The 27,019-nt window shown below is 32.8% G+C and overlaps 1 protein-coding gene across 4 annotated transcripts in view; it reads left to right on the top strand.

The window, feature by feature from the left end:
• LOC143251875 (forkhead box protein N3-like) overlaps positions 1-27,019 on the top strand; it is a 100,676-nt gene that overhangs the window by 71,023 nt on the left and 2,634 nt on the right. Inside the window, exons 3-9 of one of the 4 annotated variants that reach the window (XM_076503186.1) lie at positions 6,253-6,361; positions 9,678-10,330; positions 13,465-13,616; positions 15,075-15,127; positions 19,407-19,454; positions 20,066-20,134; positions 22,451-22,523. In XM_076503186.1, coding sequence (XP_076359301.1) covers positions 9,698-10,330; positions 13,465-13,616; positions 15,075-15,127; positions 19,407-19,454; positions 20,066-20,134; positions 22,451-22,523 — 1,028 coding nt within the window. In that variant the 5' untranslated portion in view covers positions 6,253-6,361; positions 9,678-9,697. Of the gene's footprint in view, positions 1-6,208; positions 6,362-9,677; positions 10,331-13,464; positions 13,617-15,074; positions 15,128-19,406; positions 19,455-20,065; positions 20,135-22,450; positions 22,524-27,019 lie in introns of all 4 variants that reach the window. The other 3 variants (XM_076503187.1, XM_076503185.1, XM_076503184.1) reach the window with 3 other exon arrangements.

Here is a 27,019-nt window from a genome sequence, read left to right as displayed (position 1 = left end):
GGACTGAGAGACAGTACGTTTAGTAACGGAAAATTAAACAAGCCTTCTTTTGCACACAAAGGAAGGACGTGTCATTCAATATTTTAGCTTTTTTCTTCTGAAACAATGACAACAAAACTGTGGCTATTTAACTAAACACTGACCATTATCTGATGGATATGATGGCGTGGAAGACGTAACGCAACTGCGCAACGCCAGAGAAAGCCGTTTAGGTTCAAATAATTTTTTGTTTGTTTTCTCTGTGTTATTATATGACTGTTACTGGCAAATTATCAACATAAATATTCGCCCTAAGTTAATGTAATTTCAATTACAATGCCACAAAGCTGTTTTTGCGTGGGTATAAGGTTGGCAACTGTTACTCAAGACTGATTCTCGTGCACGTTTCCATAGAAACAGAAATGCCAATATGTAATGGTTGTACTACGAAGCTGCAGGGAAGGCCAGTAAGCACTTTTATAGGAATATATGTGTGTTTATATACGTTGATGTTTTACCAGAAAGTATTTGGTTCTTTCATCCTTGCAAATAAAGGTTAACAGATGCTAAACGTACCAGTTTACACTTACTTAAAAATTTATACACACAGTCGTGTCTCACTTTAATGTGCATCCTTACTTTGTCTTTTGTGTTGCCATGGCAACGTCATATGTACAAACTGCTTCTTGAAGAACGATAGTTGAAAACATTGGAGATCGAAGCGAGCCAGCTTGTGCAGTGTAGCACGTGCTATGTTCACGTTATATCGTCAGCAATATTTAGAAACGTCCATAAGAAGGTTTTGATTCAACAGAAAAACAACATTTTTGCAGGATTGAACATCTATTTATAGCCACTTTGTACCTCTGGACAAAAAACATAGGGAAATTATGTTCTGTCTTTTTAGTAGTTGGTTTATAGATTTAAAGCTTACGAAGTGAAATATTTCCCGCATATTTTATATTTCATGATGCTAATCACGAGTTAGGATACGTTTTTGTACTTCCAAGTGTTGTTTTTTTTTTTATAATGGATGTGTAGAGTTCTTGACGCGACAAGAACATACGCCTTAAAAGTACACGTGAACTAATGATATATGTATCATAAAGATGTAGAAAGGTAAGTACGTTAAATTAAAAGTACTCAAAAGCTTTTGAGTACGCAAGTCACGTGGTAATCACAGCTAATGTGAAGTTACGGCGGAATGACATGTATCGAAACTACATTGTTGGTATCGTTTCATATTTGGCAAAATATTCATACACTCAAATCATTAAGATGTGTTTAGATAAGGGACTTAATATTTCTCATATGGGAATATACAGAAAGAAACGTGGAGTGACGTGTAACACGTGACAATCCATAAACACGAAGGTCAGTGACAAAAGCTGTCCACTTGCGTCAGGAAATGGTAAAGAACATAATCCAAAAAGGCGATTCAGTCACGTGTAGGCAAGTTGCTTCTAGGATATATCCGTTTAAACCGTCGTTTACCTCAAGGAGCTGGGGGAAAAAACTGATATTCATGCGTTTCTGTCTGAATCTATGGATTTCTGTAGGATCCGACTAGCGAAACGGATGTTGAGAAGTCATGACCTCACACTCTAGGTGGATTATGGAAGATCTTCGTAGTGGGAAACTTTGAATGTGACATCCTCACGACGCAACCTTTTACCATGGAAACTACGCTGCGAGGCTACCGACAATATGTAGTTCACAACTGGACTTGGCGACATGGACTGTAACGACTTGCGAAACTCCAAAATCGTTTTAATATAACGAATCTGACTTGTGTGTATCCAAAGCACAGTATATAAACTACTAAATAATAAGAGACAGAACAGTTTAAAATAGTTTATACTGATATCTTGTGAACAGTTTATATAGTTTGTGGTACACATGAAATGATGGACCTGTGGTGTAGCTTCAATGTGTAAGGAAGAAAATGTATACCCTGACGTTACATTTTAATACTAAATCAGTTTGAAACGAGATACAATGTTTTGATACCTGATTTGCCAATGTACTAAAAATAATAGCAGTTTATGAGATATTAGGTTGACGACGGAAATATGCAAGGTGTTATAAAATGCAGCTCAACATCTTCCACAAAGTACTACCCAGCAAAAAAATTAATACGGAATAGAAACAGTAGAAGAAAGGCGAACATAACCTCTGTATGTGTCATGAGTGGCTTGAAAATTATGAGTTTACTGCACGTGACAATACAGACAGTAACAGATAACATTATGGTAGGAAGGTAGACACGTGACAATACAGACAGTAACAGATAACATTAAGGTAGGAAGGTAGACACGTGACAATACAGACAGTAACAGATAACATTAAGGTAGGAAGGTAGACACGTGACAATACAGACGGTAATGTATAACATTAAGGTAGGAAGGTAGACACGTGACAATACAGACAGTAACAGATAACATTAAGGTAGGAAGGTAGACACGTGACAATACAGACAGTAACAGATAACATTAAGGTAGGAAGGTAGACACGTGACAATACAGACAGTAACAGATAACATTAAGGTAGGAAGGTAGACACGTGACAATACAGTCAGTAACAGATAACATTATGGTAGGAAGGTAGACACGTGACAATACAGACAGTAACAGATAACATTATGGTAGGAAGGTAGACACGTGACAATACAGACAGTAACAGATAACATTAAGGTAGGAAGGTAGACACGTGACAATACAGACAGTAACAGATAACATTAAGGTAGGAAGGTAGACACGTGACAATACAGACAGTAACGTATAACATTAAGGTAGGAAGGTAGACACGTGACAATACAGACAGTAACAGATAACATTAAGGTAGGAAGGTAGACACGTGACAATACAGACAGTAACAGATAACATTAAGGTAGGAAGGTAGACACGTGACAATACAGACAGTAACAGATAACATTAAGGTAGAAGAAAGACCTTACTAGGTCAGCTGGATCTCATCAATTAATGTTTTTTTTCATCAATTTAAAACACTACGCTTCGACAGGATTTAGTATTACAAGGATGGTTCAATCAAAATTATAATATTGTATTCACTGTACTTTTCAAATGTTACTTGTGAATGTTACAGTGACGTTGTGGTTGGTGTTCAATATTGTAACGCATATTACACGTTCATAAGCTGCACGTGACCTTTCGTTTTCTTCACATTGGATTCTTTCTGTTCTATCTCTGCTTTATTGGAATCCGCAGTAAAAGATATACAAGAACAGTATATTTACATTAGCATCATGCAGTGAGTAATGGTGATATATAAATGTCCCAGCCGTACTGAAGCATCATGCAGTGAGTAATGGTGATATATAAATGTCCCAGCCGTACTGTAGCATCATGCAGTGAGTAATGGTGATATGTAAATGTCCCAGCCGTACTGTAGCATCATGCAGTGAGTAATGGTGATATGTAAATGTCCCAGCCGTACTGTAGCATCATGCAGTGAGTAATGGTGATATGTAAATGTCCCAGCCGTACTGTAGCATCATGCAGTGAGTAATGGTGATATGTAAATGTTCCAGCCGTACTGAAGCATCATGCAGTGAGTAATGGTGATATGTAAATGTCCCAGCCGTACTGTAGCATCATGCAGTGAGTAATGGTGATATGTAAATGTCCCAGCCGTACTGTAGCATCATGCAGTGAGTAATGGTGATATGTAAATGTCCCAGCCGTACTGTAGCATCATGCAGTGAGTAATGGTGATATGTAAATGTCCCAGCCGTACTGTAGCATCATACAGTGAGTAATGGTGATATGTAAATGTCCCAGCCGTACTGTAGCATCATACAGTGAGTCATGGTGATATGTAAATGTTCCAGCCGTACTGTACGCAACTCCTGCCACATTTCAGTGGGAATCTGTAATATGTACGTATTTATCCTGACATTAGGGACGTCGATAACGGGATAAAAGGTAAGTATTTTTGGTATACTGAATTGTTAGGATTTTGTAAGTGATGTTAGTAGGGTATAGAAAGTCTAGCTGTTACCTGAATTATTATATCATCGTTGGCTTGCACTGAAACGAAGGTACGACTTTTTAACCAGTAAGGCTCGCCCTACATGGGTTCCTGTGAGACATTCTACAGTTCGTTTAAGTACGAGTGGTTACCGTATTAAAATTAAACGTTAGTTTAAGAACTGGAGAATATACAGTTGACATTTCTGTTCATCAGTATATTTTAAATATTCATATAAAAGTATAGGAGTGAATTTGGAAGAAATGAAACGTTTTTGGTAAAGTTTGGCCTCACCCCAAAGAGTAGGAGGATCCTTATATTTACTGCAACAGTGATATAATATATCATCATATTATACGTGACTTCATAGAGTTCTTTGAAATGTAACCGTTACAGGTGTGGTGTACTTCATTATCATGTTGTAGGGGTGGTGTTATGTTGTCACATCGTAGGAGGGGTGTGTTACTGAGCCATACACTGGTATTAAACTAACATACACTTCTGTTTACATACACTGGTATTAAACTAACATACACTTCTGTTTACATACACTGGTATTAAACTAACATACACTTCTGTTTACATACACTGGTATTAAACTAACATACACTTCTGTTTACATACACTGGTATTAAACTAACATACACTTCTGTTTACATACACTGGTATTAAAGTAACATACACTTCTGTTTACATACACACGGTATTAAACTAACATACACTTCTGTTTACATACACTGGTATTAAACTAACATACACTTCTGTTTACATACACTCATCACTTTCTTAAGATCCTCACCTAGTGTTAAATAGATAAATATAGAATGAAACAATAACGTTAATTTGATCATACCATCAGTGGTTTAACAATAACATAACTATGGTCGTACCATCTGTGGTTTAACAATAACATAACTATGGTCGTACCATCAGTGGTTTAACAATAACATAACTATGGTCGTACCTTGTTGTTATGTTGCTCTTGGTTACAGTAAGTTTTACGTCTCAAAAGTCTGACCTTCAGCTAATGTTAGGAATGTCTAATTGTAGATAAACCTATTACATTATGACGTATAACAGGATTAACTCCATTTTCAGTTAAAACAAGGTTAGTTCATGACATAGTCTACCATAAGTTAAAATTTGGCTAGTTCACGACATAGTCTACCATAAGTTAAAATTTGGCTAGTTCACGACATAGTCTACCATAAGTTAAAACATGGTTAGTTCACGACATAGTCTACCATAAGTTAAAACATGGTTAGTTCACGACATAGTCTACCATAAGTTAAAACATGGTTAGTTCACGACATAGTCTACCATAAGTTAAAACATGGTTAGTTCACGACATAGTCTACCATAAGTTAAAACATGGCTAGTTCACGACATAGTCTACCATAAGTTAAAACAAGGTTAGTTCACCTGTAATTGGACATAATCCAGTATAGGTCATTAAATGATGTGTGGTTACTATGACACTCAGGAAGTGTCATTAGATTATGCAGAATAACAAAATGTGAAAGGTTATGTATATTGATAGTCAGACAATGTCGAATACTTTAAGAGAACCTGTTAAATTGCTATGATGTGTACCACAACTCACGCGACATGTTATAGACTAAGAAAGCAATCTGTCCAGGCACGCACATTGGACTTTTATTTTCACACACTCTCTCTCTTGGCATGTGCAAAATTAGATTGTTTGGGCTGTGTCGCTCCTGCTACCAACATTATGTCATTTTTTTCCATCGCTGGAACGACTGACTGATTGTTCTAGTTCATTAGACGTGGTAGTTTACAAAGCGCGCGTCTCTGGTTTGTATGTAACCTTCACAAATCACCCAGCTTGGATTCATGTAGTATATTCCGTGCATATATTTTGCATTCATCAATTTTGCTAAAGTTTAACGTATTGTAAAATAAAGGAGAGTTGTTTTATAAGTAATAGTAATAGTGTTATTTCCCGCTATCAACAGAAAAGTTGTATTATTATGTTCTGAAAGACTTTTCTAATAGGCCTAGCACTTAGCATTAATATCATAGAAAGGTTTACTACATTAATCGCATGACTATACGTGTAATTTTAAAAAAGCGACTGTAAAAAGGTCTCTTATAATATAATGAAATAAATAACTTGGTAAATACATAAATTTTGTATTTTTTAAAACTGCTGCACATTCTTTAACCCTAAGCTGCGTTTTAGCTTCTTTGAAAATATCTCATTTTCAACTATTTCAAGTGATGTCACTGACTGTCTACAGAATTTATTTATATGTTGCTAAGCAACTTCCCAGCAACGTTCTGTTATGAAGTTGCAGCTCGTGCCACACATGTTGCCACGACTGAGAAGATAGCATTAGGACTTACCGTGGTCATTGTTCCCAAGAAAAAGGTATAAATATCCATGAATATCCTGGATTTTGTTATTTTAATTTACGTTGCTTTTAGTTCCAGAGAATAAATTTCTAATTAATTCTGTTGGGATTGTTACGAAAACAAACAAACTAGGAGCTGATATTGTAAAGCAATAAATACCACATAAAACGTTTAATGTTTTTAGTGTTTATTGTTTTTGAGTAATTTATTAATGTGAATAGTATTATCTCTCTGACTGCTTCAGGGACTGTCTCTATATTAGTAAAGAAACATAGTGATTAAAATTATTTATCGTTATGTCAAACAAACAAGTTTAAGATATTTTAACCACAGAAATTAGCAGTTGGATTCATATTACCTCATTGATTTTTAAAAGCATTTTAATAAATTATTTATATAATAATTTGAGCTCGTGAATGTATTGGGTACACGATCTACAACAGTTTACGTGTCACGTGAAAAATGTAAAGTACCATAATTATTATTGGGATCTCGTGAAAAATTAATATTTATCCCCCCCCCAAAATAGCTCATTGTGTATCTTTTACTTAGCAACCAACAAACAAACATGTTGACATTGTGTTATAAACAGAGTAAAACATAACGTATATGGACCTCACTGGTGTGATCGGTGTAAAATAAGTCAAATTTAAGTGTTGAAAGAGTCGCACAGGTGAAGGAAATCTCGGTGGAAGTCACCTTCAACCTATGTTGACCTTTGTGACCTCTGCTTGTTATCTTAGCTTTCGAACCCGCCTTGACCTTTGCTTTACGGTCACAAAATGTAACTGATTTTTATTTCAGTGAGGTCAAGTTTATCTTACGAATTTACATTGGTATAATCAATTCTTTTGTTAATGTGATAAGGAAGCCTGGTCAGTGTTATTAGTTTGAAAGTTTTGAATATATATAGAGGAAATACACATCTTAATTAAAAGCATGTAAACTTGTCTGTAGTGATAAAGACAGTAAATTTCTTGAGAGTTACTTGGGTTTTAAGTTGCAAAGTTTTTCAACTTGGTCGAATTGCAGGACAGAAAAATAACAGTCTGAAGTGAAATTCTGCCACAAGATGGCAGTCTAATAGTACAAGTTAAACGATAAATAGAGTAGGTGTTTCTGTTTTGTGTGTATTATTACATCGCTTATTTTTTTCGTGTTTAGCCCTTTAAGTGGAGTCACAAACGCCCTCATAGTTTTAGTAAAGTATAAATTTTAGTTATCGGAAACTATACAGTTGATACTGTTGGAAGTCAAGTCAACTTCGTATAATTAGAATTATACTACATTTAGTCGTGTCCTTTCTTTGTTGAAACAACAAAAACACTAGCTGTTGCGTGGTACTAATTTTTTCTCCCATAGACTCGCCCCTAATAGATTAAACCCTATTATTTGACAGAAGATACTGGATAAGTAAATTTACTATGGTGACATGTTTCTTTGCTTTCACTTGTGACATCTTAGATTTATATTCTTGGGTATTGGAAGGATGATATAAATTGTCATTTTTGATTCTTTGGATGTTCGAAAATTCATATTATTGGTTATTAGAAGGGGCTAAAACTTACTGTGTTATTGGGTGTTCAATAGGGAAGACGAGTTTGTGTTGTGGGTTAATTGTATGTAAACAGTTTGTAAGTAATTGTCTGAAGAGTACTTAATATACATAATCATCGATGGTCAATTATCAGTGGACAGGACACAATTTGCTGTTTAAAATGTGTGAATTTCCGGTATGTGTTGTCCTACGAATATCACTACAATCAACGATCTTTCGTTTTGACTTCAGGCCCGGCATGGCCTAGCGCGTAAGGCGTTCGATTCGTAATTCGAGGGTCGCGGGTTCGCACCCGCGTCGCGCTAAACATGCTCGCCCTCCCAGCCGTGGAGGTGTATAATGTGACGGTCAATCCCACTATTCGTTGGTAAAAGAGTAGCCCAAGAGTTGGCGGTGTATGGTGATGACTAGCTGCCTTCCCTCTAGTCTTACACTGCTAAATTAGGGACGGCTAGCACAGATAGCCCTCGAGTAGCTTTGTGCGAAATTCCCAAACAAACAAACGTTTTGACTTCAGCGTTTATAATTTAAATAATCATGCTGGCAATCCTAGTATACTGTGTTCATATAATCAGTTTGAGAGTATGGTGGCAATTTTCATTGTGGAGGTTATATGTGTAACTCTCGATCAGTTTTTATAGAATCATGTGAATAATGAAAGCCGTTCGATGACGTCTTTCGTATTATGTATTTCAAACCAAAGCCCAAAGGTACTTATTATTTTTTTTGAACCACAACATAAAGTTTGTACTCGGGAACGTTAGGATGATATTTACAAATTGGTACTTCACTGTCATACGACGTGTCGTAAGAAATTGTTGATTGGCATATATTTTATAAAATAAATAATTTTGAAAGGAAAATAACTTTTTGTATTAAAACCATACTTGTTATAAAAGAAACCTTACTGTTCCAAAGTCACGTTGTAGTGGCGCCATCTGTCGAATATTGATAAACGTATAGTTTTTCAGTTGTACTAATATACAAAATTGAATGTTTGCTGCTTCCGTCCGTGTGAAGCGATTTTGTTTCAAACATACTTTGTTTACAGGAGTAGTAAACAAGTTTTCAAAATAATATATGAAGATGTGTTGAATAATATGATTGTATATGCATCACTCTTTCTTCTGTCCTGCAGTTTGTTTGATAATAATATGACGTTATAATTATTTCACATCAGTGGTCTAATTTACTGTACCTTGAAATAGGAACTTGTATTTAAATGTTTGATGGGGGGGTGATGTGGTTGATGAAGTATAGGTGTGATGAAACATCATACTAGGAGTCATAGTAAAACAGTTTGAAACTGTTTCAAATTTCCCATAAGGGTCATACAGAGTTTGTGTTTTATTTCTGGTTATGATTTACAAAAGTGTTTAACATTGTTTACAACACTTGTCCAGTTAGGTCTTCTAAAGTACTTATAATGTTCCTACTGTTATGAAGAACTAAGTTATTGTGTTTTAATACATTATTACATCTACAAATAGTTTTAAACCAAAATATGTATTTCACACATATTGAACACAGACTTGTATAAATGAAGAAGTGTAGTAATTTTTCACAACTAAATTCTGTACATGAACCTTCATAGTAGGTTTCAGTTTTGTTTAAACTTTTATATAGCATTGTTTAGCAGCCACTAATAATACTTTCTGGAAGATTGAGAGAGTACTACTAGTCTCCTAAAATTATGTCACAGAATAACTTCATACAGACATGTATATCATTTTGTGATTTGAATTAATTTTAAATAACCAAACTTTTTTCTCAGCAATTTCCCTCTACTGATGTATGGCCATCACTGAATCTTTGATGAAGGAAGGTAAGAGCTTTGTCACCATGGCTACCAAACAGTCATTTGAAATCTACAGCCAAAAGTGTGTCTCTCCACCCTTGAGGTTTAATGGAACTGCAAGCATCATTGAGATGCCTAATGGTCATGGTAAACTCAGTGGCAGTAGTACTCTTAATGAAAAGGGAGGCTTTGAAGATGATGAGCTAACTAATCTGACATGGTTACAGGACACAAATTTGTTAAAAAACATTCATATGGGTTCCTGTGGTGAAGCTGAATCCATTTTGAATGACAGTCAAACTGGTGATCTCTTTCAAGATGCAGTGGAGGACGGAAGTGACAAGACAGAAGGGTCAACAGAAAGCCCATTTTCAAGCAAGTCTACACTCACTGAACCTTATAATCCTCAGGTTCATATAAATGCTAAGCCTCCCTACTCCTTTAGTTGCCTTATCTTCATGGCCATTGAAGACTCTCCAGTTAAAGCGCTTGCAGTCAAGGACATTTATTCATGGATTCTCACTCACTTTCCCTACTTCCAGAATGCCCCTACGGGTTGGAAAAATTCAGTTCGTCATAACTTGTCTCTGAACAAGTGTTTCAGCAAAGTTGACAAGATCAAGGGTCAGGTATGTTTATTTAGTAGTTCAATATACAAGTTCTCTAGATAGGGTCAGTTTGTTCTGTAGCAAGAGAAACGTAGTTCAATATACAAGTTCTAGGTAGGGTCAGTTTGTTTTGGAGCAAGAGAAACGTAGTTCAATATACAAGTTCTCTAGATAGGGTCAGTTTGTTCTGGAGCAAGAGAAACGTAGTTCGATATACAAGTTCTCTAGATAGGGTCAGTTTGTTCTGGAGCAAGAGAAACGAAGTTCAATATACAAGTTCTCTAGATAGGGTCAGTTTGTTCTGGAGCAAGAGAAACGTAGTTCAATATACAAGTTCTAGATAGGGTCAGTTTGTTTTGGAGCAAGAGAAACGTAGTTCAATATACAAGATCTAGATAGGGCCAGTTTGTTCTGGAGCAAGAGAAACGTAGTTCAATATACAAGATCTAGATAGGGCCAGTTTGTTCTGGAGCAAGAGAAACGTAGTTCAATATGCAAGTTCTAGATAGGGTCAGTTTGTTTGGAGCAAGAATAAGAGAACACATGCACATAAAGTTACATTGCATGTGTGTGTGTATATGTGTTAAAAGAAACTAAGCTTTTACCATTTTTCTTACTGAATAAATATATCTTGTATAAATCAAAAATCACAAGTTAAAGTAATTGATAAGAAAATAAATTTAATAGTTTTTTTTCTTGAAATATGAAAAAAACAAACAAAAAGCAACGTATTATTGGTGGAAACAAAATACATTCTGGGTTTTGAAATATCCAATAGCATACAACTACACATTCACCAATTAAAACATACTGTCCTCTTTTGTATTCAGTTTCATCTGAGACACTATTTACTGTAGTTGTTTTGAAAGTAAGTAATATGCATTGAGATCCATATAATGTAAAACAAGTAAAATCAAAACTTAATTAAATATATTTATATGATCTTAGGAAAACACATAGGTTCAAGAAGTCTGGACATAAATGAATGAAAGTGATTGGGTTGTAGGGTTTTTATTCATAATCATATGAAACAGCATTATTATCTTTGGATTCTTGTACTACTCCCAAGTAATCTTCTAGAAGGTGTGATTACTGTTTCAGTTACAAGTAATCTTACAGAAGGTACAACAACTCTTAACTGTTTCAGTTAGAAGTAATTTTCCAAAGGGTGTGACAACTGTAACTGTTTTAGTTAGAAGTAATCTTGTAGAAGGTGAACAAGTCTGTTTTAGTGACGAGTAATCTTCTAGAAAGTGTGACAACTCTTAACTGTTTCAGTTACTAGTACTCTTCTAGAAAGTGTGACAGCTGTAACTGTTTCAATTACAAGTAATCTTCTAGAAAGTGCAACAACTGTAACTCTTTCAATTACAAGTAACCTTCTAGAAAGTGCGACAACTGTAACTGTTTCAATTACAAGTAATCTTCTAGAAAGTGCGACAACTGTAACTGTTTCAATTACAAGTAACCTTCTAGAAAGTGCAACAACTGTAACTGTTTCAATTACAAGTAATCTTCTGGAAAGTGCAAAAACTGTAACTGTTTTAATTACAAGTAATCTTCTAGAAAGTGCAACAACTGTAACTGTTTCAATTACAAGTAATCTTCTAGAAAGTGCAACAACTGTAACTGTTTCAATTACAAGTAATCTTCTAGAAAGTGCAACAACTGTAACTGTTTCAATTACAAGTAATCTTCTAGAAAGTGCAACAACTGTAACTGTTTCAATTACAAGTAATCTTCTAGAAAGTGCAACAACTGTAACTGTTTCAATTACAAGTAACCTTCTAGAAAGTGCAACAACTGTAACTGTTTCAATTACAAGTAACCTTCTAGAAAGTGCAACAACTGTAACTGTTTCAATTACAACTAATCTTCTAGAAAGTGCGACAACTGTAACTGTTTCAATTACAAGTAACCTAGAAAGTGCGACAACTGTAACTGTTTCAATTACAAGTAATCTTCTAGAAAGTGCAACAACTGTAACTGTTTCAATTACAAGTAACCTTCTAGAAAGTGCGACAACTGTAACTGTTTCAATTACAAGTAATCTTCTGGAAAGTGCAACAACTGTAACTGTTTCAATTACAAGTAATCTTCTAGAAAGTGCAACAACTGTAACTGTTTCAATTACAAGTAATCTTCTAGAAAGTGCAACAACTGTAACTTTCAATTATAAGTAACCTTCTAGAAGGTGTGACAACTGTAACTGTTTCAGTTTGAAGCAATCTTCTAGAAAGTGTGACAACTCTAACTTTCAGTTGGTAATCTTTTAGATGGTGCAACAACTCTATTTCAGTTACGAGTAATCTTCTATAAAGTGTGATATGAAAGCAAACAAGTAACATTAGTAAGTTATCTGAGAAGTTTCTACACTCAGTTTATACTTTATGTTAAAGGTGGTGAATTTCCTGTTAGCATCATTCCTCATTAAGAATTGTTAATGTGTTGGTGAAGATTTACATTTGTTTTTGTTAGTAGTTCGTTGAATGACACTTTTAATAGAGTTATAGTTAGGCCTTAAACTGTGCACTAATTATTTATTAGACATAAGGGTTAAGGGTGATCTCTCCACTTGTTTGCTAAAAGCATTTTTATTTTATCAGGCAAACTTTAAACCATTGATTATTTTAGTACACTGATTGCTAAATTAAATTAGTTTGAAACACCATTAGAACCACTTCTAGTGAAGTAGTGTATATAGTAATTACACATACACTGATAGCACTTTTCCAAGTTACATTAAAAGGCATAGACATAAAAACAAAAACATAATGCTCACAGTTTTAATAAAAGTAATAAGTTTAAAATACCAGAGTTTTGACGTACACATTAATTTGTGTAAAACTAAAAACTGTACATGCTTTGGCAGAACATTTTACACCACATTCAAGAGACCAAATTGACAAAAGAAATTCATTTATATCTGGTGTAAATATATATGAACAGTGGCACCATTTACAAAATTGTCTTCCAGAAATTTATTTTCATGGCAGCATGATTCTTCATGTGGTTATGTATGATGATGTAATATACATGGTTATGTATAGTAACATGATCCATGTTGTTCAGAGTAACTTGGATATTGTTGAAAAAAAATTTAAATATGTGTTGTTATCTTCATTGTAATATTCTATTTTATAAAACTTTTCCAGAACATTGGAAAAGGCTCCCTCTGGTGTATTGATTCTCAGTTCAGACCTAATTTACTTCAAGCTTTGAGAAAGTCTCCATCATCAACTTTTTCCCACATGCCCAGTTTGGATTACATCTTACGGTTTTCTCAGTCCAAAGCAAATAATACTTGGTAAGTATAATCAGTTTCATCAAAATGGAGCTAGTAAGAACAAGTACTTATAAAAACTGTCTTCAATACTTGGTAAGTATAATCAGTTTCATCAAAATGGAGCTAGTAAGAACAAGTACTTATAAAAATTGTCTTCAATACTTGGTAAGTATAATCAGTTTCATCAAAATGGAGCTAGTAAGAACAAGTACTTATAAAAACTGTCTTCAATACTTGGTAAGTATAATCAGTTTCATCAAAATGGAGCTAGTAAGAACAAGTACTTATAAAACTGTCTTCAATACTTGGTAAGTATAATCAGTTTCATCAAAATGGAGCTAGTAAGAACAAGTACTTATAAAACTGTCTTCAATACTTGGTAAGTATAATCAGTTTCATCAAAATGGAGCTAGTAAGAACAAGTACTTATAAAACTGTCTTCAATACTTGGTAAGTATAATCAGTTTCATCAAAATGGAGCTAGTAAGAACAAGTACTTATAAAACTGTCTTCAATACTTGGTAAGTATAATCAGTTTCATCAAAATGGAGCTAGTAAGAACAAGTACTTATAAAACTGTCTTCAATACTTGGTAAGTATAATCAGTTTCATCAAAATGGAGCTAGTAAGAACAAGTACTTATAAAACTGTCTTCAATACTTGGTAAGTATAATCAGTTTCATCAAAATGGAGCTAGTAAGAACAAGTACTTATAAAACTGTCTTCAATACTTGGTAAGTATAATCAGTTTCATCAAAATGGAGCTAGTAAGAACAAGTACTTATAAAAATTGTCTTCAATACTTGGTAAGTATAATCAGTTTCATTAAAATGGAGCTAGTAAGAACAAGTACTTATAAAAACTGTCTTCAATACTTGGTAAGTATAATCAGTTTCATCAAAATGGAGCTAGTAAGAACAAGTACTTATAAAAATTGTCTTCAATACTTGGTAAGTATAATCAGTTTCATCAAAATGGAGCTAGTAAGAACAAGTACTTATAAAAACTGTCTTAAATACTTGGTAAGTATAATCAGTTTCATCAAAATGGAGCTAGTAAGAACAAGTACTTATAAAAACTGTCTTCATCAATTTGATGACAAATTTACATAAATTCCTTCTGTTTCTTTCTCCAATCTTTTAATCATGTTTGTGGTTTCACTTAAATTTTGGATTCTGAGCATCAATTTTAGGCTTACGTGAAATTAAGTTTAATAATAACTGTATTTCAAACATATAAAAATAATTACATGAACATCTGTGATATGAGTTTATCAGTTACAGCCATCGTATCTGAAGACTTTTTAACATCTTAATTTTAACAGGAGCAGAGTTATATTTGTATAAAAATGAAGTACTCTTTATTATACGTATATAAATATACTGTCACACTCATAAAACATCACTGAGTGAAACCATCCCTTATTTTTGTGTTTTTTTTTGAGCTGTGTTCATCCTGAAGTATTTTAAAAATTTTTAGTGCCAAGTCACTACCTTTGGCTCCAACTCTATCAAACAACCTGCCTTCTCCAGGTAAGTGTAAATCTCTACCCTATTCATCATATTATTATTTTATAACTTTTAAAGAAATAATGTCATTTTAAATAGACATGAATCCTGATGTATCCAGAGAGTGAAATTTTGACATCTGTGGGGGGGAATACAAAGAGTACTGAATGCTTATTATCCAAATAAAATAGTAGATACAGAGAGACAATTCCCAGTCCAGTGACCTGAAAACTGGAATGTTTCATAAATTGTTTATTCTTGTGAACGCTCTGTAAGCTTTGAGAAATTTCTTGTACCTGGACTTGTTTGGTGTTAATGATACACACTAATGAGAACACTAAAACTGTATGAAAAATTACTGCAAAAATAGATACTTAAAGATAAGTAAGTAAAAGTTTCTTGTAGACTTAATTTTTGATTAACTACTGGCACAGCTGCTTTGTTTCAGGGGCATGGTGAGTCGAAGCAGCACATCTAGTGCATGCCTTTTCATTGTGCAACTCCCTGTGTGAACTTGAATTTTTACTTCATTGTGAAAGTATCCAAAAGGCAAGTAAATAACAACCTTCTGTGTATGAATTTTATATCATTTGTATGTGTCTGGCTAAATTACCCCAAAACTTGAAAATCTGTCATGGATCAGGTTCCAGACTTTCTGGGATGATGTAAAGAAATGATTTGGAAACCATATTCTTAATTGGTATAACTACTCTGTTGTTCATCCTTAATCTACGTTAGAGTTTATTTATTGAAGTCTTTAGTTGTATCTACAGGCCTCAATATTAATAGCTGCTTTTTATGTTGTTTGTTGAAGTCTGCTGTATAATTAAATCTATGAACTTCAAAATTTGATCCTAAGTTAAACGAAGGAAGGTGTAGAACATCTGAATTTCATTAGAAGGTTCAGGAAGAATCACTATGGATCACTGGTCTAACATCTGAATTTCATTAGAAGGTTCAGGACGAATCACTATGGATCACTGGTCTAACATCTGAATTTCATTAGAAGGTTCAGGACGAATCACTATGGATCACTGGTCTAACATCTGAATTTCATTAGAAGGTTCAGGAAGAATCACTATGGATCACTGGTCTAACATCTGAATTTCATTAGAATGTTCAGGAAGAATCACTATGGATCACTGGTCTAACATCTGAATTTCATTAGATGGTTCAGGACGAATCACTATGGATCACTGGTCTAACATCTGAATTTCATTAGAAGGTTCAGGAAGAATCACTATGGATCACTGGTCTAACATCTGAATTTCATTAGAATGTTCAGGAAGTATCACTATGGATCACTGGTCTAACATCTGAATTTCATTAGAATGTTCAGGAAGAATCACTATGGATCACTGGTCTAACATCTGAATTTCATTAGAAGGTTCAGGACGAATCACTATGGATCACTGGTCTAACATCTGAATTTCATTAGAAGGTTCAGGATGAATCACTATGGATCACTGGTCTAACATCTGAATTTCATTAGAAGGTTCAGGAAGAATCACTATGGATCACTGGTCTAACATCTGAATTTCATTAGAAGGTTCAGGAAGAATCACTATGGATCACTGGTCTAACATCTGAATTTCATTACAAGGTTCAGGAAGAATCACTATGGATCACTGGTCCATGGCTCTGCCAGGACCTTGGCCTTTAAAGATGTTATACCCCATTCATCATGAAGGACTTTGACTCTGCACTGGGGCTTTCCACACTTCCCCAGTTCAGAGTTTATACATATAGTCTCTTGAACCTTATTTCCACCTTTACTGTTTGCAACTGTCTTTATTATGTGCTTCAAAACTTCGCTCCTTACCAAAGCATCCTACCTGGGGTTGTGTTTTCCTTGCTTGGTGGGCCATTCTTTTCCAGAATAGACGGTCTGCCATTGCTCCTTTTGGAGCAGTTGTATGGATTGGGTCTGTTTTTGGATAAAATTGCTGTATCTACTGGTCAGCCCATCCCACCATGGTTTATTATAGTCCCCAAATGTGACCTATCTTTAACTCATCTGAGAAAAACAGACACTCCCAATTGGAAATACTGTCTGCTATTTGCTGAACATCTTTGGAACCATCCTTCCATTTCTATTTATACAGATGGTTCAAAATCATGGCTTTGCCATGGTTTGTTGTGGTTCGTGGTTGCTTTAGAATCCCCTGTGTAGCTTCTGTGTTCACTGCTGAACTGTATGCCATTTCTCTTGCCATGGATCACATAGAAGCTAAGCAGTACTCAAATTACACTATTTATACTGACTCGCTTAGTTCTCTACTGGCCCTGGAATTGCTTCAACGTTAGTTCTCACATTGTTCTCGCTGATATTCAAAACTGACTGGCCCATTTCTCTTTATCATCTACTTTTGTCCAGTTTTTCTGGATACCGGGCTACATTGGTATTCACAGGAACGAGCTCACTGACATCGCAGCTAAGTCTATCTGCTCTGGCACATAACACAGCTGTGCCTGTTCCATACATGGACTTATGGTCCTGTATTCGAGGCTCAGGTCCTTGCCAGTTGGCAGTTGACTTGGAATGAGCAACGTGACAACAAGCTTTTCTAAATAAAACCCTGTATTGGACTTTGGCCGTATTGCTTCCGTAAGGATTGGAAAGAGGAATTGTCCTAATTAGACTATACATTGGTCACAGTTTTTTAACTCATCTTTTTCTTTTATCTGGAACTGATGCACCAATGTACTGTGTGTGTAATACTCAGGTCACAATAAGCCAGATTTTACTTTCTGGCTGTTGTTATGACTCCCAATGATGGCACCATTTTAAACATGTTCCTGTCCAAAGGTTTGTCCATAATGTTAGACAGTGTTATTGGTGATGGTGACACTGTCCACCTTGGAAATGTTTTTAGGTTTTTTGAAGGTTATTAATCTTTTTAATGGTATTTAATGTTTTTGAATTTATACATTAGATCTTTTTTTAATGTGATTCTCTTTTAAGAATCACAGTCCATCTAGTTTGATTTGAAATTAGAAAATGGCCGTAACATTAAATAACTTAAAACCAGGACTGGAAAGGCCAACTTCAGATGACTAATGCTGCTGTTTGAACTACCCTTTAGTCATCCTTGTGAGTTATTATTAGAATTTTGGTACAAGTCTTTTAAAACTTTTATTACTTCACTTTCTGAAAATGAGATGACTGATGGTGGTTTGTGTACTTATCTATTAGTCTTCCTGGTGAGTTATGATAATTACAGTTATGTTACAGAAAGTCCTTTACAACTTGTATTTCTGTAGTTTTTCTCTTTATGTTGTAAACTAGATGTAAACATTGGTTTTATGCTGTTTATGTTTTTTTAAACTGTTTTGTTTTATCTTAATTTCCTTTCATGAATTTTAATAAATTTACTTTAAGTTTGTACTAGACGTTTGGTGCAGATAGCCTAGCTGTTTTGTGCTATAAAACACTAAATCAACCAACCACCCAACCATTGTTACATAGTTCTTTCTGTGTTCAATGCTAGACTGTTTCTTCTGTTTGAATTTCACCTCCATTTCTTCTTCGAAGATGACATTGACATGAGAATTGGGCTGGAGATTTCTGTAATTAATAGTTTGCAGTTTTTAAATAGAGAAATTTGGGGCTGACTTGATGGGGCTTTTAGATTGTTAACAAATGAATGTCTAGTGATAATTTTTGGAGTTACAGGTCAGTTTTTTTGAGGAAACAAAATAGTCATAAAGTAACTTGCTGTTTAGTAGCACTATCAGCAGATTTAGGAATTAAAGTTTAATGGTTAACAGTAGAAGGCAATACCAAAGATTTGACATGTACCTTAAATTCTCAGATTGGATTATTCTAAATTTAGCCTGTTATAACACTAAGGAAACCAGTTATTTTCAGTTATTACTAAAACCATAAGAATGTAAGTTTATGGTTTCTTTTTGTAAGACTATTTAAGCTTTCTATAATGTTTTGTATAGTTTTAAAGACTTGATTTTTCTGTTAAACTGAAATTAAAAGAACTTTCCACTTAACAAAAAGGTCAAATAAAGCAGTTGAAAGTTCTTTGAAACTAACAAATAATTAAAAACAAAAGTATGGTTAAAAATTGCATAAGTGACAGAAGTTAAATGAACAACAGGAAAGTTAGTTAAATTACTTATATTAAATAAAACAAAAATCTGTTTGACAGTATGATTACAGTCTTGGTTCCAAAGAACCAGGTGGTGACATAAAGTGTTAACCAGTTTTTGTTCTGGTAATTTGGTTGTGTTCAATCAGATTTTTTGATATTTCGGTAAAAGTGTCTTAACTTTTGTTTCTCCATTACAGAGCTCTTTCCTTATTTGTCCAAAAGGTTAAATGTTTCCACCGTAAAAGGTTTGTAGTTGTTCCAATCATAGCTGTTATAATTAAAGGTTTGTAGTTGTTCCAGTCATAGTTGTTATAATTAAAGGTTTGTAGTTGTTCCAGTCATAGTTGTTATAAATAAAGGTTTGTAGTTGTTCCAATCATAGTTGTTATAATTAAAGGTTTGTAGTTGTTCCAGTCATAGTTGTTATAAATAAAGGTTTGTAGTTGTTCCAATCATAGTTGTTATAATTAAAGGTTTGTAGTTGTTCCTATGATACTCAATATAATTTAATGTACATTAATTACATTGTAAGTTATGAAACTGGTTTTAACAGCGTGTTGACTGGGTGATCAACGTGTAAGATACTAGCATATTAATTACATTTTAGGTTGTGGAACTATATAGCTGGTTTTCATTAATGACACAAAATCCTTTATTATACTCTGATTTAAATATAATAAAAATAAAGACTTTTAATGTGAAAATGGTTCTCTGTACTGAACACTTGGTGAATTAATTTATTCATTCATAAAAATAGTTTGTTTTTTTGTGTAATCTTTGCATGTAAGAGTATAACGTATCGTGGGATGAGAAAAAGTAAAACTGTATTTATTTATGTTTAATGTTTTAACACTAGATCCTGAGGTAGATGCTGCTGCTACAATGTTGGCATTGAAGAACGGGCCTTGTGTTCCAGACATGAACAGTAAGTCTTGCTGTTGTAAGAATGGGCCTTGTGTTCCAGACATGAACAGTAAGTCTTGGTGTTGTAAGAACGGGCCTTGTGTTCCAGACATGAACAGTAAGTCTTGCTGTTGTAAGAATGGGCCTTGTGCTCCAGACATGAACAGTAAGTCTTGCTGTTGTAAGAATGGGCCTTGTGCTCCAGACATGAACAGTAAGTCTTGGTGTTGTAAGAACGGGCCTTGTGTTCCAGACATGAACAGTAAGTCTTGCTGTTGTAAGAACGGGCCTTGTGTTTCAGACATGAACAGTAAGTCTTGCTGTTGTAAGAATGGGCCTTGTGTTCCAGACATGAACAGTAAGTCTTGGTGTTGTAAGAATGGGCCTTGTGTTCCAGACATGAACAGTAAGTCTTGGTGTTGTAAGAACGGGCCTTGTGTTCCAGACATGAACAGTAAGTCTTGCTGTTGTAAGAACGGGCCTTGTGTTTCAGACATGAACAGTAAGTCCTGCTGTTGTAAGAACGGGCCTTGTGTTCCAGACATGAGCAGTAAGTCTTGCTGTTGTAAGAATGGGCCTTGTGTTCCAGACATGAACAGTAAGTCTTGGTGTTGTAAGAACGGGCCTTGTGTTCCAGACATGAGCAGTAAGTCTTGCTGTTGTAAGAATGGGCCTTGTGTTCCAGACATGAACAGTAAGTCTTGCTGTTGTAAGAATGGACTTTGTGTTCCAAACATGAACAGTAAGTCTTGCTGTTGTCTTTGTTGTCCAGAAATTTTGAGGTAATTAATAGTGTTATATATTATAATTTATCTTGGCTGTATCTATGATTTATTATGTTATGTATTACAATTTCAAATAGCTAAAAATTTTAATTTTAATTTAGAAGTTAATTGAATGTTAATACGTATCATATTTATGATATTTGTCTAGAAGAATAATACACACAATTTTCTTTCTTAATAGAAATATATTTTAATATACAAGCATCAATACAATATTTAATAACGGTTATTACAAAAAATATTACAAATATTGGTTTATAAACAAGAGTTTTACAAACTTATAAACAATACTGAGTCTTCTGTCAGGCCTAGAACTGGATATTTTATCGATGGTCCAAGACAAGCAAATTAATTCTGAATTGATATTATTACACCTCGCTCAAACCAGCTAGCTGTCTTTTCTTGGCTGGCCTTACACCTCTTACAAGATGACTTTTTACTGATGAAGATATTTTATATCCTCGAAGAAGTATTAATACCTAAAGTTAATTTACTGAAGTAGGATAGTTTATAATGTTTGAATCTATAAACATTCCTGGTTGAATTCTGAAACTTTCTTATTAATAAATGTTCATTGCAATTGTAGCTTCCAAAGTTTGTAGTATACTGATTGTAGCTGACCAGCAATATTATTTGCCATCTCATGGCACACTGAGTTATAAACTTTCAGGAGAGGTTCTACGAAGTTCAGTTGGCAACAATACTGGCAATCACCTTGTTGATTCTTACGCTCAAGAACCTTCTACAAATTTAGATAACAGGCGGAAGATACACAATACACATATAACGATGTATGCCACTTGCATCAAACTGAAACAAACGTGGGTATTAAAATAAATGTATACAGTAAATTTGTTACAGTCCTGATGTCTTTCTGTGTCCTTACTCTCCAAGTAGACCTCGTGCTCCTATTTTATTAAGTTCAGATGGATAAACTCCGTACAAATATCAATCCTGAAATACAAAACAGTTGTATTAACATGATTTTGAACAAATGTAACTGTAAAGTAACATTCAAATCAACATAGAATCTTGTATATGTATACAGTCTATGCTGACAGCTATCCTATACACTCAGCCTGTGGATATGTTACATGAAAACACAAGACAATCTGCACTTTGTGGCAGTAGTCGCATTAATATAAGAATGACCGTCATTCCTATTATTTGATTAGAATATCCTAAAAGTCAGCAGTGGGTGGTACAGACTAGTTGACTTTCTTCTATTGGGTTACTTCAAATTTAGGGACAACATGGACAGATATTCGATGAGTAGCTTTACGCAAAATCCAATGAAACAAATTTCAGTTATTTAATGTACTGAATATTGCAAAATATATTATTTGACTTACAACTAATATATATTTATATTATTATTTATTATATATTTCTTTGTGGCTTATCAGTTGAAATGTGCAATGATTATGTCAAAATTGTTAACAGTGAGAACAAACATTTCTCTTTGTTTTATAGAATTAATTACTTTAAAGTAACCAGTCATATACTCACACACCCATGTTTCTAGGTTTAATGTGGTGGTATATTATTTTCAGAATATTGTGAAGAGTCGGAAAACACAATTTCTTCAAGTGGGAGAAAACAAAGAAGGCGACACTTCAGGTTAAGGTCAGCCTGTTTAATATGTGTGCTTCTATGACCTTAACAGTACAAACTGATTTAGAGACCTTCACAGTACCAACTGATTTAGAGAGCTATCTTTGTTAATCTATGTGTGTACTAATTTAATTATAATTTCATCATCTTAGTCTAACCAGAGTTATGTTTTGATAAATAATTTTAAGATTTGGAAATATGGACAACATGTAATGTCTGAAACACTGAGATGTACTCAATAATTAAGAAAGAAATACTTGAAAGTTTTGGAATTTATTTTTTATTTAATGATTAATTATTTGGAAATCTCAATATTACATTTATCATGAATTTATTAAAATCAATGAAAACATTTGTAACATTAGTTAACATTTTTTACAAATATAGAGATAAACTGTACACTCTTTACATATATATGGATAAACTGTACACTCTTTACATATATATAGATAAACTGTACACTCTTTACATATATATAGATAAACTGTACACTCTTTACATATATATAGATAAACTGTACACTCTTTATATATATAGAGAGATAAACTGTACACTCTTTACATATGTATAGATAAACTGTACACTCTTTACATATATATAGATAAACTGTACACTCTTTATATATATAGAGAGATAAACTGTACACTCTTTACATATGTATAGATAAACTGTACACTCTTTACATATATATAGATAAACTGTACACTCTTTACATATATATAGATAAACTGTACACTCTTTATATATATAGAGAGATAAACTGTACACTCTTTACATATGTATAGATAAACTGTACACTCTTTACATATATAGATAAACTGTACACTCTTTATATATATAGAGAGATAAACTGTACACTCTTTACATATGTATAGATAAACTGTACACTCTTTACATATGTATAGATAAACTGTACTCTTTACATATATATAGATAAACTGTACACTCTTTATATATATATATAGAGATAAACTGTACACTCTTTACATATATGTAGATAAACTGTACACTCTTTACATATATATAGATAAACTGTACACTCTTTACATATATATAGATAAACTGTACACTCTTCACATATATATAGATAAACTGTACACTCTTTACATATGTATAGATAAACTGTACACTCTTTACATATATATAGATAAACTGTACACTCTTTATATATATATAGAGATAAACTGTACACTCTTTACATATATATAGATAAACTGTACACTCTTTACATATATAGAGATAAACTGTACACTCTTTACATATATAGATAAACTGTACACTCTTTACATATATATAGATAAACTGTACACTCTTTACATATATATAGATAAACTGTACACTCTTTACATATGTATAGATAAACTGTACACTCTTTACATATATATAGATAAACTGTACACTCTTTACATATATAGAGATAAACTGTACACTCTTTACATATACATAGATAAACTGTACACTCTTTACATATATAGAGATAAACTGTACACTCTTTACATATATATAGATAAACTGTACACTCTTTACATATATATAGATAAACTGTACACTCTTTACATATATATAGATAAACTGTACACTCTTTACATATTCAGAGAGATACGCTGTACGCCCTTTACATGTGTATAGATAAACTGTACACTCTTTACATATATAGATAAACTGTACACTCTTTATATATATATAGAGATAAACTGTACACTCTTTACATATGTATAGATAAACTGTACACTCTTTACATATATATAGATAAACTGTACACTCTTTACATATATATAGATAAACTGTACACTCTTTACATATATAGAGATAAACTGTACACTCTTTACATATATAGAGATAAACTGTACACTCTTTACATATACATAGATAAACTGTACACTCTTTACATATACATAGATAAACTGTACACTCTTTACATATATAGAGATAAACTGTACACTCTTTACATATATATAGATAAACTGTACACTCTTTACATATATATAGATAAACTGTACACTCTTTACATATATATAGATAAACTGTACACTCTTTACATATTCAGAGAGATAAACTGTACTGTACCTTTACATGTATATAGATAAACTGTACACTCTTTACATATATAGATAAACTGTACACTCTTTATATATATATAGAGATAAACTGTACACTCTTTACATATGTATATAGATAAACTGTACACTCTTTACATATATATATAGATAAACTGTACACTCTTTACATATATATAGATAAACTGTACACTCTTTACATATATATAGATAAACTGTACACTCTTTACATATATATAGATAAACTGTACACTCTTTACATATATATAGATAAACTGTACACTCTTTACATATATATAGATAAACTGTACACTCTTTACATATATATAGATAAACTGTACACTCTTTACATATATATAGATAAACTGTACACTCTTTACATATATATAGATAAACTGTACACTCTTTACATATATATAGATAAACTGTACACTCTTTACATATATATAGATAAACTGTACACTCTTTACATATATAGAGATAAACTGTACACTCTTTACATATATAGAGATAAACTGTACACTCTTTACATATATAGAGATAAACTGTACACTCTTTACATATACATAGATAAACTGTACACTCTTTACATATACATAGATAAACTGTACACTCTTTACATATATAGAGATAAACTGTACACTCTTTACATATATATAGATAAACTGTACACTCTTTACATATATATAGATAAACTGTACACTCTTTACATATATATAGATAAACTGTACACTCTTTACATATTCAGAGAGATACGCTGTACGCCCTTTACATGTGTATAGATAAACTGTACACTCTTTACATATATAGATAAACTGTACACTCTTTATATATATATAGAGAGATAAACTGTACACTCTTTACATATGTATAGATAAACTGTACACTCTTTACATATATATATAGATAAACTGTACACTCTTTACATATGTATAGATAAACTGTACACTCTTTACATATATATAGATAAACTGTACACTCTTTATATATATATAGAGATAAACTGTACACTCTTTACATATATATAGATAAACTGTACACTCTTTACATATATATAGATAAACTGTACACTCTTTACATATATATAGATAAACTGTACACTCTTTACATATATAGAGATAAACTGTACACTCTTTACATATATAGAGATAAACTGTACACTCTTTACATATACATAGATAAACTGTACACTCTTTACATATATATAGATAAACTGTACACTCTTTACATATATATAGATAAACTGTACACTCTTTACATATATATAGATAAACTGTACACTCTTTACATATATATAGATAAACTGTACACTCTTTACATATATATAGATAAACTGTACACTCTTTACATATATGGAGATAAACTGTACACTCTTTACATATATAGAGATAAACTGTACACTCTTTACATATACATAGATAAACTGTACACTCTTTACATATATAGAGATAAACTGTACACTCTTTACATATATATAGATAAACTCTACACTCTTTACATATATATAGATAAACTGTACACTCTTTACATATATATAGATAAACTCTACACTCTTTACATATATATAGATAATCTGTACACTCTTTACATATTCAGAGAGATAAACTGTACACTCTTTACATATATATAGATAAACTGTACACTCTTTACATATTCAGAGAGATACGCTGTACGCCCTTTACATGTGTAGCGAGATGTACATGTACAGCATCTTAAATCTGTTCTGCAATATCTTTTAACCATTTTGTAACAGACTTGATATACACATTTGTGCACATTAAATATTTATACTATCACTTTTCATACAACATGTATCTTTACTAAATTTGTTAGAATTTTAGTGAACATTACAAGCATATTTCACACAAAGAATCATATTTTTTAGTATGTTTACTAAAGATTTGTTTGTGAAATTATAGAGTCTTTTTTCTTACTACTCTGAGTGTAAAGCTATTTCATGTTGTGTTAAAAAATAATCCTTTGTCTCAAAAGTATCAAATGTTGTGTTTGTTATCTCTAAAACTTCCTAACTCATTTCAATCAAATATTTGTTTTCAGTAAGACTTTATATTTTATCGTATTTTTTCTACCCTAACTATAGAGGGTCAATTTGACCGATATTGCAATCATCATAAAAGATTAAGAACTTCATATAAATTATGCATTTTATGTTCTAGAATTACTACAGATTAGAACACAAAAATATAAATGTTTACTGTAAATAGATTAAACCTTATATCATTATATATTTATTACTTTAATTATATTGATCTTCCAGTCATGCCTGGCTAACAGTACAGAAGTAAGTATGATGCAGCACATGTGCACTTGTTATTGTATCCAATAATACAAGACTGACCTTTAATCTTTTCAAAGTGACTTTGTCTTGATCATGTTTTACATTTACTGGTATTTTGTGATATATGGTCACATTTCAGTTATTATACGTTA

This window comes from Tachypleus tridentatus, chromosome 6, assembly GCF_004210375.1.
Source record: "Tachypleus tridentatus isolate NWPU-2018 chromosome 6, ASM421037v1, whole genome shotgun sequence".
NCBI lineage: Eukaryota > Metazoa > Arthropoda > Merostomata > Xiphosura > Limulidae > Tachypleus > Tachypleus tridentatus.
This window is presented reverse-complemented; position numbering and strand designations above follow the sequence as displayed.